Raw genomic sequence first — 12777 nt, forward strand, 5'->3', positions numbered from 1 at the left:
CGAGTTGCTGGGACTGCAGGTGTGCGTGGCAATTTTATTTTCAACTTTCTCGGTCATATTTCAGTAGCAGATACTAGGTAGCTGGTAACAGAAAAGGTGCATCGAGCACTATAGATAGATATACCTTACAGTTTACCCAGTCACTGGTATGTTTTTTCCCTTGGGAAGTGAAAAGACACAGAACAATAAGTGATGTCTTGTGTTCTGGCTTGTTCAAGCTTCGTGGGGTTCTCATTGTCTTTGATGTTTTAGGGAGAGGTATCTCAGTTAATGAGCAAAGCAAAAAGTACATTTCACTTCAGCACCCACTGGTCACAGTGCCTTTGTGACAGTTCAAGTGGTGAGTGCTGAGGTTCTTTTGGATATAAGCACTGTGGGGTAACTACATTGGGAAGTTCATCACTGATGACAGTTGAGAAATCATAGCATTGACCTCTGTGGGAATCATTACCTGAGAATGCAGCTGTCAACTTGGAACTCTCATTATTACTGTTGTTCTCTGTTAAATACATCTTGACCTACTTACATATTCTCAGTGGGCTAAGCCAGGCTCTATTTTATCATACCTGTGTGACCCATGGTGGCTCTGCTGTATTTTTACCCCTTCCTGCTGTATCTGATTATATACTACCCCGACTCATCCATTTTGTTTGAAACATACTGTTCTGGGACTGGACATGTTTAAAGATATCCCCTACTGGAGCAATGGCTCCAAATTCTAAATTGAGCATTTTCCAGTTGTTCATGCTGTGTGTTTCCTTTTCTAATCCATAAAACATTTTTAAAAAGGTTTTTTTGTTGACAATGGACCTTTATTTTATTTATTTATATATGGTGCTGAGAATCAAACCCAGTGCCTCACACGTGCTAGGCAAGTGCTCTACCATTGAGCCACCACCACAGCCCCAGTAAAACATTTTTCTCGAGTTTGAATTGCTTGTCATGCTTTCTTATCTTCTGAAGTGCTTCATGCTAGCCTTTGGGTTTCTATCTAAGATACATTGTTTTTTGGTCTGGTTAGATTTTAGTAATGAGACCACTGCTGTTGATATTCTATGAATTAGTCATTAATTTACTGTGTAGAACTTGACTATATTGCAGTTGAGGCTATTGAAGAATATTGGTGTTCAAACATTATTCTTAGAAGCTGTTATGTACTTTACAGAGTGTTAAGAGGAGTAAGTGGGGGGCTGGGGTTGTGGCTCAGTGGTAGAGCGCTTGCCTTGTACATGTGAGGCACTGGGTTTGATCCTCAGAACCACACAAAAAAATAAATAAACAAAATACAGTTATTAAAAAAAAATGAAAACCATGTCTTCATTAAAAAAAAAAAAGAGGAGTAAGTGGAACCGTGAGGCTTCAAGAGAATCTATTAGTTATTTCAAGAAACTTTTGTTGTTATTGTTGCTGGGGGTGCAACCCAGGGCTCCTGTGTGCTAAGCATTGGGTCTTGTGTTGAGCTGTATCCTCAGGCTAATTTGAAGAAACTTTGATCATCAAATGTGCCACTTTCCAAAAGGAATAAGTGGTTTAGAAAACAAATAAAAGGAGATGAGAGGTGCCTGAGTCAGCTTTCTTATAGCTCTTGACTAGTGATTGACACCTTTTGTCTACTAGACTTTTATTAATCGATAGTTTTTTTTTTCCACTTTGACTTAGTTCTTGTTTTCTGTCTGCAATTTCATCAACCTTCCTTGAGTGTATTCGATGCAGACCTCAACTGAACTTTGTTTAAAGTGTAACAATATATTGATATATGTTTTTGTGTTTCCAGTGGGATCATGAAACCTGGCCTCAATGCCATCATGGGACCCAGAGATGGAGGCAAATCCTCGTGAGTGTATAAGCAAGTCTTTTCTGCACTATTTCAGTGTGCTTTAAAAATCAGTTTATGGAGCAGATGTCGATTGAGACTTTGCTGTGCATGTCCAGTCTAAGTGCTGGGGATTATATGTGGTCAGGCTACCTTGTGGCTTTATTCCAAGTAACAGGAAGTGTTCTTGGGTCAACTTTATAAACACAGTATGATAATGTAATTTATATTCTATTGTTGGTCATATTATGAGCTAATGAGGAAGAAAAGAAAGGGGATGATATGAAAGCAGGGAGATGGAGCTGAAGTGTATTGCCTGGGTTGGATTCTCCAAGATCTGTCAGTCACAAGGGTCATTTGGAAGATATGTGCTGGATAAGCCAAGTTTGCCTTGATTTTATATTTTTGGGTTTTCTTGCAACTTATAATGAAAGATAAGGTGAAAATTTAAATATATTCATATGTGTTGTATATATATATATATATATATATGTGTGTGTGTGTGTATGTGTGTGTGTGTGTGTGTGTGCGCGCACATATATGTATATGCAAAATTTTGGTTGAACCATAGACTTTGTGACTAGTTCATTGTCCAACTTGCAGAAAATTTTAATTCAGAATAGCTGAGAGGTATGGCCTGTGTACAGGGAGAAAAAGACCCATAAAATGTCCTTTTATAGGTTGTTGGATGTCTTAGCCGCAAGGAAGGATCCACATGGATTATCTGGAGAAGTTTTGATAAATGGAGCCCCTCAACCAGCCAGTTTCCCATGTCATTCAGGTTATGTAGCACAAGTAAGTAGGAAATTCAGATTTCCCCTATTTCTGTATGGGCAAGAGTCTTGGCTTGTAGTTTACCATGTTTCCAATTGAATATAGGACATGATCCAGGAACTACCTTTCTTTACACCAGCTTTTCTAATCTCCCATAAGATTGAGGGTGGAATTAAATGAAAAGACTGAGAGGACCTGGAATATGACCCCTGTAGGGTGTTGGTGTTGATTCTACCTGTGGTATCATTTCCAAAATTGTCTACTCTTCTCCTTTTTTGCCCTTCCTGCAACTTTCTCCTTCCCCACAGAAGATGCATTTGTTAAATCCTCATACTCAACAATCTGGAGGTATCTGGGTATAGTGAGCATACCTACTCTTGCTCCATCTGAGTGTGCAGATAGGGATGAAATGCCTCCTTTAGGCTCTGCAGTTGTCTGTAGGTGGAAGCTCTGCAATTTGTGGAGCTGAAAGTTTACCATCAGCTGTAACTTTACCTTGGCTTTGTTATTTTCATGGACTAAGTTACTTTTGCTGGAGGAATAGTCTTAGAAAAAACTCAGTATGTCTCATTAAAATACTGTTTGCCTTCAGGATGGTGTTGGGATGGGCACCCTGACAGTGAGAGAAAATTTACAGTTTGCAGCGGCTCTTCGGCTTCCAACAACTATGACAAATCACGAAAAAAATGAGAGGATCAACAAACTCATTCAAGATTTAGGTCTGAGTGAAGTGACCAATTTTAAGGTAAAGTGACAAAGCCTGATAGAATCAGCCAGCAAAGAAGACCTCCCTATGTGGACAATGTGACCTTAGGCAGAAGTTTCCTAAGGTGTGTGAGGTCAAAAGTGGCTGCAACTTTCTCCTTCCCCCCAGAAGATGCATTTGTTAAATCCTCATACTCATATTTCTCATCATCTGTAATGATGAGAAAAGTCAAGTTACATAATATGAAGGTGGAATTGAAGCTGGAGAAGCAATCTTAATGATGGTGGAATGCGCCATGCTCCCCACACTGCCTTTTCCGTGTGGTCTTCTCACCCTTGTTGTTAAGTCAGGGCTCTTTGACATCTTTCCTCTAACTTTTCTTCTTCCTTTTTTTTTTTTAAAAAAATTATCCATTTAGTAGTATTCTTCTCCCTCTTCCTCTGGGGTGACTTTGTTCTTATGCTTTTTTTAATGGTGTATTTATGGAATTGGTAAGTGTTAGGAATCCAAGGATTCTAGTTCTGTGGAGTTCATTTTTGGGGTAATTTGGCTTTGAAAATTGTATTTGGTCACATTAGGATTTAGTTATAATTTGTGTAGTGACAAAGTTATTTTTCTATAGCCTTTTTTTTCTTTGACACCCCCTTTCCTTAGAGACAATGAAGAATTGAGGGGCTGTACTCTCTGCTGCTTCCCCTGGTACCTGTTGACAGTATTTTATGTGAAGTGTACTTTGTTTGGAAGAAGAATCCTGGGATGCAACCATTTAGCACTTATTTTTGTTTTATGACTCATTGAGTTTTCTTTTCTTTGGCCCTTTATTTATTTGATTTTGCCTTCCCAGTAAGGTAGTCTTTTGCTGTGTTCTTTAACTTTAAGCAGGCACTGCTCAAAGTTACTTATTTGGGTTTTTCAGGGAAAATATGTAAAGGCAATTATTGACTTGTTATAATTTATTTAATTTAATTGAAATAATTTTATTATGTTATGAATTTTTAAAATAACAGAAGTGTAGAGAAAATAGTCAACGTGATAATGATATGATTGTCAGATCATAGGGTAGTATACTTATTCATACTATTCACCTTGCTTTATCAGTTGTAAATACCACCTGCCATAATTACTTCAACAATTTCACGCTGAGTATTTTAAAGAGAATCATACAATGTTTCTTCCCTGAATACTTATTTTACGTCTATAAAATGACATTTCCTTACTTTACCACGATACCATTACCAACTAACAAAATGGACTGTATGCTCATATCATCACCTATGTCAAGCCCATATACATTCACATTGTCTCCAAATATCTTTTGTAGCACCATTAACAGGACCCAGTCATGGGCCTTGGGTAGCATTTGATTATTATTCCTTTGGAGACTCTGATTTTCAGAATTAGTTTCTACTTCCTGTCTCCCCAAAACCTTCCTACTTCCCTCATCACACAAAATTATATAGACTGGTTGAAGACACTGAGTCAGTGGCCCTGTGGAATATACCACCTTCTAGATTTGTCTCAAAGAATAAATGAGGAATTGTGCAATGAGTTGGGGTGGACATACTGTCAATTTAGAAAGACTTACAGTGATTGATGTGCTGTGGTAGAAAGCACACTTTTTTGATTGTGAGTCTATTCTTTGTAAATCCACTTGGAGACTTTTGGAGGTCTCCAAAAGTCCACAGTGTTTGGGACATTGATAGAAGACTAATAATTACTAGAGAGACTTTCCTTGTTCCCCTCCTCTCTTTATTTCTTGTTTTATTGTATGATTCCACTATCAGGGACATTTCGTTTAGTGTTCCAGCTTACTTTGGCTAAACTTAAATATTTGACTTGATAAGAAAAATATGTATGTTTCTTACCATATGCTGGGGACTTAGCTATTAAAAGCACAGCCTTCATATCTGGTCCAGCCATCTAGAAGCTATGCCCTGAGCCTCATTTTACTCATCTGGTAAAGAGAAATCCTCTCTTCTCTCAGATGTCTATTTATTTGCTGCTCAGAATACTGAGGACAACAATGTAAAGTGTCTTTAATAGGACTAGCACAGGTTAATCTACCAAATGACAGTGACTGTGGTTGTTTCTGTAGATAATAACAATTTTAACTTTGTGTTTTAGGCTGGAACCCAGTTTGTATCTAGAGGAGAAAGAAAAAGGACCAGCATAGCAATGGAGCTGATCACGGATCCTCCCATCTTGTTCCTGGATGAGCCCACAGCTGGTTTAGACTCCAGCACAGCAGTTGCTATCCTTTTGCTCCTGAAAAGGTAAATGCTATGAGAATATTGTTCTTTCATTTATTTTATATTTGGTCATTTCTGTATGCCAGATATTCCTACTGAGTATTTGGAAATGAACAGCAGAATTTCTTCCTTCCTGATTAGAGAGAAACAGCCAATGAACAAAGTAGTGTTGTCAAGAATAAAAAATCAATAGAAGAGGGAGGGACGGCAGTGGTGGTGTGGGGATCTTTTTTAAAGAGCTGGGAAGACCACAGCATGTGATGCAGGAGCTGGGAGTGAGTGAGTGAGACCTGCGGCAGCTGCAGTGGAGAGTTGTAGCTGGAAGGAGCAGCTTGTGGCCCTGAGGCAGAGCATGTCTAACGCATGTGGAGCACCAGAGAGTTTAGAGGGACAGAACCTGTGACCAGTGTGGGTGGAGGCTGGCTGCAGTACTGCCATAATGATACCACATGCTGGGGATTTAGCAAGATAAATTCCTTTTTTCAGTTCTGGGGACTGGCAGTTGAGATCAAGCTGTCCACAGGGTTGTCTGCTCAGAGGCCTTTCTCATTGGCTTGCAGATGGCCATCTTCTCCTTCTGTGTCTGTGAACTTATCCCTTAAATTGTCCCAGTCAGATGAGGATCCCCTTAATGACCTCATTTAAGGTTAGTGACCTCTTGGATGACGGTGTCTCCACATGTAGCCACATTCTGAGGTACTGGAGGGTTAGGACGTCAACATATGAATTTTGGGGAGACCACAGCTCAACTCACCCCAGTTAGAATCCATGAGAGTTGGAGTTGGGCTGGTGGCAGGTTGCATAGGTCTCCTGGGCCATTGTAAGAAGCGTGGCTTTTCCTGTCCTTAGAGGAGATGGCAAGCTTTGTGAGAGTTTTAGAGAAGAGCAGTGGCTGCTGTGGAGAACATTTGGCATTTGGAGAATGCTTGGGCAAGGGTGAGTGTGAGGACACTAGGAAGGAGATGGTCTGTAGTCAATTTGAAGGCTAGAGACAATTATCAGATAGATTGGTTGACAGAAGGGGCAAGGCGCTGCCCTGCTAATGATACCAACCTTGTCCCTTCTCCAAGGTCTAATTATTAACAGACAGCCCTGAGTACTAATTGTCATTACTGCCATGCCATACATTTAATACTATTAAGTATTATAATTGTCATACTGGCTATAGACATGATTTTCATCAAAGAGGAAAAAAAATACATCTTGTGTATTTTATCACACTAGTCAATTTTTCACAGTCTAAGAGCTATTTATAATAATTACTGAAATGTATCAAATCAAATAAAACTTAAAGGATTTGTTTTCTAAAAGAAAAAAAAAGTCCTATAAGCAGATTATTTATTATCATTAAGAGTTATATCCACTGGTCCTAAGAATATCATGACTCATCCAGTCATGAGGATAAAAGCTGACAGTCATATCCAAGGTAGCTGTTGGCCAACTCCTTCAATCCAAACACCAGTACCCTCTGGGTCCAGGGCTCTGCTAAGATAAATCAAACTCAAAATAGGGGAGTCTGACCAGTAATGAAATATTTGTTCACCTGTCTCAGGGTCCCAAATACTATAGGAATCTGAAGTATTTGTACTAAATGTCTTTTAATCTGTTGGGAGAGGAAAAAACAGAGAAGTGACCATTTATAGAAGCTTGACAACAGTATTTCTAGAGTATGTTAAGGACAACTATTACCTTGTTAAATTGGAAACAAATATTTATTCTTAAACCTCTGGTGGATCCGTCAACTACTTATTTCCTTCTAGCGTTTAGAGCCCTTCATTCCAAGACCTGAAGTGGCCTCTGCAGTCCCCTTTTGACCCACTTTTTAAGCTTCCAGACGCACCACTTTCATGGCTTCTCCTCTCTATCAATACCTTCCTCTTCATCTGTGGCCCATGCCCCTGTAAACAAGTTTCTATGCTAGAAGAGGAGAAACAGAAGAGGGGGAATATGTGTATGGTTTAAACTTTTTAAGATTTCAGTTGCACACGCAAGTGGAGATGCCAAGTCATGGTATGCAGTTCAGGTCCCTTTATGGAACATACCCATGATATTTCTATTATCTATAATTCTGTTAGTAGTATTTGTTAGAGAATGATGAATTTATACCCAATACTGTAACTATTTTCTTTTATGAGGGGCGGAGACAGAACTCAGGGCCTTGGAAACACCGGGCAAGCACTTGACCCCCGAGCCACACCCCAGCCGTTTGACTGTTTTCTTGTTTTGCACTGTGTAGTGCACCGCGAACTTGCTCCTGCAAAGAGCTCTACCTAGTCCTTCTCAAGCACCACTCTGTACTCAGGCTGCTTAAATATGCAGGTTCTGTTTCTCTAGAAATTCGATAAAGCCCCAGTTACAGGAGATTCTAAGAGGAGGTACCCATACTGATGCTGCTGGTCCTCAGACCACACATTGGGTGTCGGGTAATCCCACTTCCTGCTCTGAGTCCTGTACCAGCTCCCTCTTGCCTAGGAGCAAAGTTCTCGTTTCTGAGTGAGGGATCAGCCTCGGCCTGTTCTGTTCTTTCTGTACTTCCTTTTTTAACTTCTTCATCCAACACCCTCACATTCACACACACACACACACACACACACACACACACACACACACACACACAAAGCTTAGTCCTGAACACTGAGCTTCTTACTGTATTTTCCCAATGAGATCTTTTTATTTCATACTTAGTTCACCTTGTTCTCACACGAGTGCTTTTCTCTTCTTAGCTCACCACTCCTGTTGGACCTTTTGATATCTACTTAAATCACTTAAATTAACTAAGGAAACTTAGTTAATTCTATTCCACATTATATTCAGATTATTGGTCTTATGTCCTGATTCTCTTTGAGGCAGAACACACTCTGCTAGTGTATACTAGGTAGTTTTTAAATGCAATTAAAATTAATTAAAGGGATTTTTCTCGTGAAATATTTTACCAAAAAATTTGAACATGGTTTTGGCCTTTGTTTTCTCTTCCCATTAGTAATAACTCTCATGAAAAAGTAGTTAAGAACTATTTCTCCCATTGGATTGAACCAGAGATCAAATACAAGCCTTAATAACTGTGACCTCTTGGACAGTTGCTTGATTTTTAAGCCTTATTTATTAAAAAAAATAAGAATTAAAAGTAAAAATTGAAATAAGATTATCTCTAAAGCATTTCATATAAATATAAACATAGTAAGAATTTAGGAATATTAATTATATTATCAGAGCAGAAAAATGAAAACCAATCCTAAAGATATAGAAGACTTAAGCCATCAGTGAGAATTGGGTATACAACCATAGTTTGAATATTTAGTCCATAATTAATTCTCAAATATGGATGCTTTTTAAAAATATGAGCTCTCTGTACCTATTCTCAGAGATTCCACTTCAGTGTATGGGAAAACTTTCTAGGAATCTGCATTGTCACTGAACATTCTAGTGGATTCACTAGAATGTTGATGCACCATTCTTTAAGAAGCCTTAGTGTGCCCGCACCGGTGATCCCAGTGGCTCAGGAGGCTGAGGCAGGAGGATCGAGGGTTCATTGCCAGCCTCAGCCTTAGTGAGACTCTGTACAAAAAAAAAAAAAAATACAAAATAGGGCTGGGGATGTGGTTCAGTGGCTCAGTGCCCCTTAGTTCAATCCCTGGTACCTAAAGAAAAAAAACAAAACAAAAAACAACAACCTTAGTGTTCTCAATAAATGCATTGAATTTATGTTCCCTAAATATCAAGTAGAAAATAGGAGATGAAAGGGGGAAGTTCATAAATGAAAATTAAGAAAAACTGGGTGACAGCAGAAATAAAATATTTTACTAAGAAGTGCAAGAATCAGATATTTAATGGCTAATAGTTTTCCTTTTTTAACTTAGCATTTCTGAGCGAGGAAGAACAATCATCTTCACCATTCATCAGCCTTGCTACTCCATCTTCAAGCTGTTTGACAGCCTCACCTTATTGGCCTCAGGAAAACTCATGTACCACGGTCCTGCCCAGAAGGCTCTGGAGTACTTCGAATCAGCAGGTGTGGTTGAACTTTTCATGCACTCGATCCTTCCTTCACAGACTCTTGTGGAGAGCGGAGGGGTCAACAGGAGTGTTACTTGATCTCTGTACAGATGGACCTCAGATTCCATCACTGCAAAGCATCTTCAGTTTGGTGCTAAATTTTGCTTCATTGTGCAGCACTTGCTTGTTCTGTAAGTGTTTTTGTTTTCATATTAGAGTGTGTGTGTGAGTGTGTTTCTACTAGGCCTTTGTTATGCTTCAAAATGATGATGTTCTTTCCCTGAAAGTTCTGTGCTTAACTGGTTGGACCGACAGCCAGTTATTCCATCAATGGAATATTTATGGAAAGGCCCAACATTATCTACTTCTTGACCATATAGCAGATTGTGGTTTTTTTCAGCTGTCCCTCTGACATGTGATTATATTCTGCCTTCATGAGGCTCAGGGACATGGTACTTTATTTCTAGTAAGATGAGATTGCAGATTTAGGTCCTGAATGATTTGAGTGACCTGCTAGTCATTAGAGTGGCTGGTTCTAAATCTGACTTTGATGAACCAAAATTTCTGAAATACCTGGATCTTTGTATTTCAGGTTGAATTATGTGATTTTTTAAAAATGGCTTATAGATTTGGATATGATTATAGATGTTTCTCTATGGTCCCAAATAAAGTTTAAATATTCACTAGCTATTTTCTTAATTTTTATTTAATGTCTGTCATTTAAAAATGATCAAGTACTCATGACTGGGTGGAATCCAGAGTAGATGAACTTAAGAGTCAGACCTCAGGCCAAGTTCAGATGATTGTGCCACAAGAAGTTGAGGTAAGAGCCCAGATGTGCTATGCTGGTCACCTTCTCTTGATAATGGTGCTTGAGAGGTGATCATTTGAACCTCTATTTAAATGGCAGAGAAGCAATAATTGTTATGTGTATTGCCATTACAGAATTTTCCAGGTGAACTTAAGCCCAGTGCACCCAGGCACTTAACACTTTTTTCCTTGGACCTAGCTTTAGATTTATGAAGAAGTCCTGATAAGCACCAGAACATTTTAATAGTTCTTTGAGTTTCTTGATTTATGATGAGTAAAGACTAATATAAAATGTTCTGAAGAGACGAATTAGGGTAAAAAAGAGCAAGAGGATGAGGAAGAATTTGTTAGATTCTCTTAGCCTCACCTCCATCACCCTCTGGAGGTGATCTGCTTTTCTTTCCGAGACCATCAGGTTGGTTTCTTTGGTTTTCTTTCATAGGTTACCAGTGTGAGCCCTACAACAATCCTGCATACTTCTTTCTGGACATCATTAATAGCGACTCCTCTGCTATAGTGTTAAATGGAAAGGAAGAGGACTGTGAAGGTATGTGAGTCTCAGATTCACATGTTTTTGCCTCACTGATTTGTGCTGCTTCATTAAAACATTGCTTTTGAATTTACACTAATGTTGTGTTCTGACACCAATCAACAGATAGGCTTCATTGTCCATGAGTGCTGTTTTTTAAATTTAACTTATTGATGTATATTTATATGGTACTATGAGTTATAAAGTGAGTTTGCACTAAAAAGAAATATGCTTGTGGTTTTCATTACATTAGAAATAAGAAACTTGGCACTTTATGCATCTGCACATAGAAGAAAGCAAGGACTAGATTTTATATTAAGAACTATGGCTGTGGTACGATGTCTATTTTAGGAACAAGGGTCCCAATAGTTAGGACAATGTCAGTTTTCTATATCCATAAGATTATGGCAGAAGTCAGGTCAATTAGCTGTGCTTACTAATGTGTAAAGCAATGACAATCCTTTTGATTTTTCTATATTTAAGCTTTAGAGTTAAGGTGTTATCCAAAAAACGAGTCACAGAAAAACAGGTTAAATCAGCTGTTATCTCTTAGTAATGCTTCTTTTCTTTATCCCTTTTATTCCAAAGCCAACAGGGCTGAACAGTTTTCCAAGAGAAAAAAGCCAGTCGTAGACACATTAGCGGAATTTTATGCCAACTCCTTCTTCTACAGAAACACAGAAGCTAGATTACAGGAGCTCTCAGATGGTCAGAAGAGGCGCTCAGGCTTTAAGGAGATCACTCATGTCACCTCCTTCTGCCATCAGTTCAGATGGATTCTCTGGCGAGCATTCAGAAACTTTCTAGGTTTCCCCTCGGTCACTCGTTGTCAGGTAACCTACCAGATCTTTGTGCTCTTTTATAGTAATGTGGGAACAATTTGGTTCTGATGTAGTCTCCATCTGGATTATGTGTATCCTCTACCCACCATTCCATTTATTTGTCATCTGCCCTGCACTTTGGATATAGAAACAGTCAATAGAAAAAGCAAAACATTAGTTTCTACATATGGAAAGCTGTTTTTTGTTGTTTTGTTTGTTTTTGTTTTTGCACGACTGAGGATTGGACCTGTGGGTGCTCGACCACTGAGCTTCCTTTCCAGCCCTTTTAAAAAACTTTTTATTTCAATACAGAATCTCACTAAGATACCAAGTCTGGCGTTGAACTTGTAATCTTCCAGGCTCAACTTCCCTAGTTGCTGGGATTACAGGTGTGCACCACCAGACCTAACAAGGCTATCTACTATCTCATTACTTCTCTAAATTAACATGAGATACTGTTCCGTTTTTTTTTTTTTTTTTTGGTTGGCTCTGGGTGGTTGTTAATTATCATTCTTTAAGGTTTTGTTTTTGTTGCTGTTATTCTTAATCCCTATGTCGAACAGAACACTAGTTCTTCCAGACATTGGTCCATCATTTATATAAGTATATCAATTTTACTCATTGTTTTGGGGTTACTATTTTTATTATTAGTCACTGAGTCTCTGCTGAGTGCTGTGGTTTGTTCTAATGAAAGACTGCTGGCTACTTGTGTACTGTAATTTTCATGCATAAGTATTGTCACCTTCCAAATATATTTGAGCATCTACATGCCTTTTGAATTATACTATAAATTTTCCCAAATATTTTGATCCTTGAGATTTGGCATTTCTGCCCAAATGTGAACACTTTTGTGTCCTGTCAGTCAAGGGTCAAGTTTTCTTCTTTGAGAATAGATTTGATGTCATTTGGAGCATGTTAGGTGTGTTAGATCAATCAACCTGAGTTAACCATTTTCAAACAGTGATGCAATATAGTGAGTTGATTCTTCTTTGTGATTTGGCCTTTACTTTGAATTACTTGCCTATAAATTTGGTTTATAAATGTCTTATCCAAAACACATATGCATATATGGTAGTTAGTTG

At 38.5% G+C, this 12777-nt stretch overlaps 1 protein-coding gene across 8 annotated transcripts in view; it reads left to right on the plus strand.

Moving 5' to 3' along the window:
* Nucleotides 1–12777, plus strand: part of LOC101954287 (broad substrate specificity ATP-binding cassette transporter ABCG2) — a 115905-nt gene that overhangs the window by 24157 nt on the left and 78971 nt on the right. For 7 of the 8 annotated variants that reach the window (XM_040293102.2, XM_078021935.1, XM_040293100.2 and 4 more), the window contains 7 exons: nucleotides 1775–1834; nucleotides 2494–2608; nucleotides 3180–3332; nucleotides 5418–5566; nucleotides 9400–9551; nucleotides 10788–10892; nucleotides 11463–11707. In XM_040293102.2, coding sequence (XP_040149036.2) covers nucleotides 1775–1834; nucleotides 2494–2608; nucleotides 3180–3332; nucleotides 5418–5566; nucleotides 9400–9551; nucleotides 10788–10892; nucleotides 11463–11707 — 979 coding nt within the window. Of the gene's footprint in view, nucleotides 1–1774; nucleotides 1835–2493; nucleotides 2609–3179; nucleotides 3333–5417; nucleotides 5567–9399; nucleotides 9552–9590; nucleotides 9727–10787; nucleotides 10893–11462; nucleotides 11708–12777 lie in introns of those variants that run through there. The other variant, XM_040293107.2, reaches the window with a different exon arrangement.

Source organism: Ictidomys tridecemlineatus, chromosome 9, assembly GCF_052094955.1.
Source record: "Ictidomys tridecemlineatus isolate mIctTri1 chromosome 9, mIctTri1.hap1, whole genome shotgun sequence".
Lineage (NCBI taxonomy): Eukaryota > Metazoa > Chordata > Mammalia > Rodentia > Sciuridae > Ictidomys > Ictidomys tridecemlineatus.